At 24.9% G+C, this 2,822-nt stretch overlaps 1 protein-coding gene across 1 annotated transcript in view; it reads right to left on the minus strand.

Annotated features, from left to right (window-relative positions):
• LOC107446125 (uncharacterized) overlaps positions 1 to 1,231 on the minus strand; it is a 14,987-nt gene extending 13,756 nt beyond the window's left edge. Inside the window, exon 1 of the mRNA XM_016060696.4 lies at positions 803 to 1,231. Within this exon, the coding sequence (XP_015916182.2) occupies positions 803 to 851 (49 nt within the window). The 5' untranslated portion in view covers positions 852 to 1,231. The remainder of the gene's footprint in view (positions 1 to 802) is intronic.
• Positions 1,232 to 2,822: the final 1,591 nt, after the last annotated feature.

Raw genomic sequence — 2,822 nt, forward strand, 5'->3', positions numbered from 1 at the left:
TTCAATAATTGAAGTCAATTAAGTAGTTTGCATTTTACTTCTTATTAAAAAATAAATATATTATTATAATATATTTACTTACAATGCAATTAATCTTATTGTATTTCGTACAACTTTTTGAGTCGCCATAGCTGACATATAACAATTTTGATGACGCGTTAAAATAAATCAACAAATGAAGATTAGCAATGTGCTCAAAACTATTAAAATAAAATAATGACTGAATAATAATAATTTCGATTACAATAAAATATCACTTTTGACTTTAAGTTCATTCATATTCAATAATTGAAGTCAATTAAGCAGTTTGCATTTTACTTCTTATAAAAAAATTGAAATATTATTATAATATATTTACTTACAATGAAATTAACCTAATTGTATTTCTTAACATTTTTTGAAAACCAGTCGCAATGGCTGATACAAAAAAACGTTGAACACGTGTGTGAATAAATCAACGAATGCATATTTGCAATGTATTCATAAACTATTAAAACATGAATTTGCTTTCCCGATTGCAATAAAATAATGACTTATTTTACATTTGTTAAATAATTATATAATTTGCATTATATTTTTTAATAAAAATTTGTAGCTAAATTAAAAATTATAATTTTTTAATAAAAAGTATTGCATTGCCGAAAAAAGCTCTTTTTCCAAAGTTAATAAGGAAATACTTTTCTATTTCGAATTACAATTCAGTAAATTTTATTACCGAAAATAAATCTTCTCATTGAAAATTATTTATCAGTATTTCATTATATTTCAGTTAACTATATATAGAATGGGTATAAGTACTTACCATTATCATTTCCTAAAGCATAACTTTCCATCCTTACAATTTTAAACATCTACTCACTTTCGTCTGAATTAGTCTGAATACACTAAGCTATGTTTCTTTTCTTGAGGATCCTTGCACTCATAAGACTAAACCCCGTACATGAATACGAATTGTTCCCTTTCCTGAATAACCACACCTTACTAACTCTCAAATGAATGGTTTCTTATCTACTTTTTCGAGTTCTACTTTTTCTATTGCTACTTTCTAAAACAACAATACTTGCTTACTAGTGAATTCACATTTATTCTGAATATCTGAATACTTTTGAGATCAACTGGAACGTTCATTTTAGCATAAATTGCGCTAAAGGGGGAAAATGTGATATGAATAATGACCTTTGACCTGTTCCACACTTACACATCTGGACAATACTTCAGGGAAGTGGAGCGCAGGGGGGATTTTGAATACTTGTTGTAACATTACTTACTGGCGAAGTTCAGTTTACTTAAGGGCGTAAGTACGCCAAAATAAAGCCTTTACTTTCCTAAAATCACTCTCAATATTTTTAGCCAATAAATTATGCAAAATATTTTTGTGTAAGTCATACTGTATTAAATTTAAAAGAAGCAAGTTTTAAAAAATAAATGTTAATTTAAAGCGATATTAAATAAAAAATATTTCACTTAATTTTACATTTTATTATTCCCAGAATGTTATTATTATTTATTTAAATAATGAATATGATGAATCATGAATGTATTAATAGTCTACAGCAATTCTGACTGTAACCATTTTTAAAGAAGAAAATGTCTTAGTACCTACCAAAATGTAACAAAAAAGTGTAAAAATTTTAACTGTGAATTTTAGTTGAATTTAATTTAAAATACAACAGATAAGCTTAAATGTAAAATGAAAGGAAGGATAGATAAATCATGAAATGAAATAGTCCTGTTTTTTAAATAAACATCGTTTAACTTAAAGATATGTTAAAGAAAAAAAAAGAAGAAAATTATTACAAGTTCTTTTAGAAAAAAAAAGATTAAGTAAAATAAGCAAAATTTTGAGAAATAAAAAGCACAAAAATAAAAAAAAGCTTTTAATTCTAAAATACAAAACTGTACGAAGTAATGATGTGATGTTTGCTTTAAAATTTTGATGAATTCAACTGACAATTCACTTTGGAAACACTAGCTCAGATAGAAATTACTTCTAACTTTAAATAATACACAAGAATTGATTTTGTGACTACAAAATATTATTAAATTCGCTTTTGGGAAAGCTAAACTTTAATTCTTTAGAACTAATTCAAGAATTGAATGAATGCGCAAAATGCATATTTTATATCCAAATATAAATTATATGTTTTCTACCATTTAGTTTTGAAATGGTAGAAAGTGTATTGGAATGAAACAAACGTTTTTGTTAACTTTTTACGTAGTCACAAATTAGATTTTAATATGAATTACAATATACAATTTAAAAATATTATACAAGTTTCAAAAAATAAAAATAATAATAAATAAATAAAGAATATTAATAATAATAATAACTAAAGAAATAGCATATTTAAATATTTAGTCATTATTCTCAAAGTAAATTTGTACTCTGAGTATTGCAAAATTCGTGTCCATGAGTTTAGTGTGAGGCAATAATATGTTTTGTGGCCAAAATTCACAAATGCACATAAAGAAAAAAATAATAAGAGAGAGAAAAGTTTCTCTCTCTCCTTCGTTTTCAATTTTCTGCAAAATAAAGTAGCAAAATGTAGCAAAAAGACATATTATAAATCTTAAATTCTCTTGGTACTTTTTTTTTAAAATCATGTAACCGCTAAAACAGTAAGAAGCTATTTACTTAACTTAATCAAATATTTCCTATATTTCTCTTTACATCTTTTATTCTTTGCATGGATTTTTGCTATCTCAAAATGAAACTTTTGTAAAGTCACTAAAAAAACTTTCAAGTTTTCTTGATTCGATATGCTGCTAATTTTGAAAACAGTTGATACCTTTTTAACTCATGGCTATGCACCGGTGTTTTA

This window comes from Parasteatoda tepidariorum, chromosome 8, assembly GCF_043381705.1.
Source record: "Parasteatoda tepidariorum isolate YZ-2023 chromosome 8, CAS_Ptep_4.0, whole genome shotgun sequence".
In the NCBI taxonomy this organism is placed as follows: Eukaryota; Metazoa; Arthropoda; class Arachnida; order Araneae; family Theridiidae; genus Parasteatoda; species Parasteatoda tepidariorum.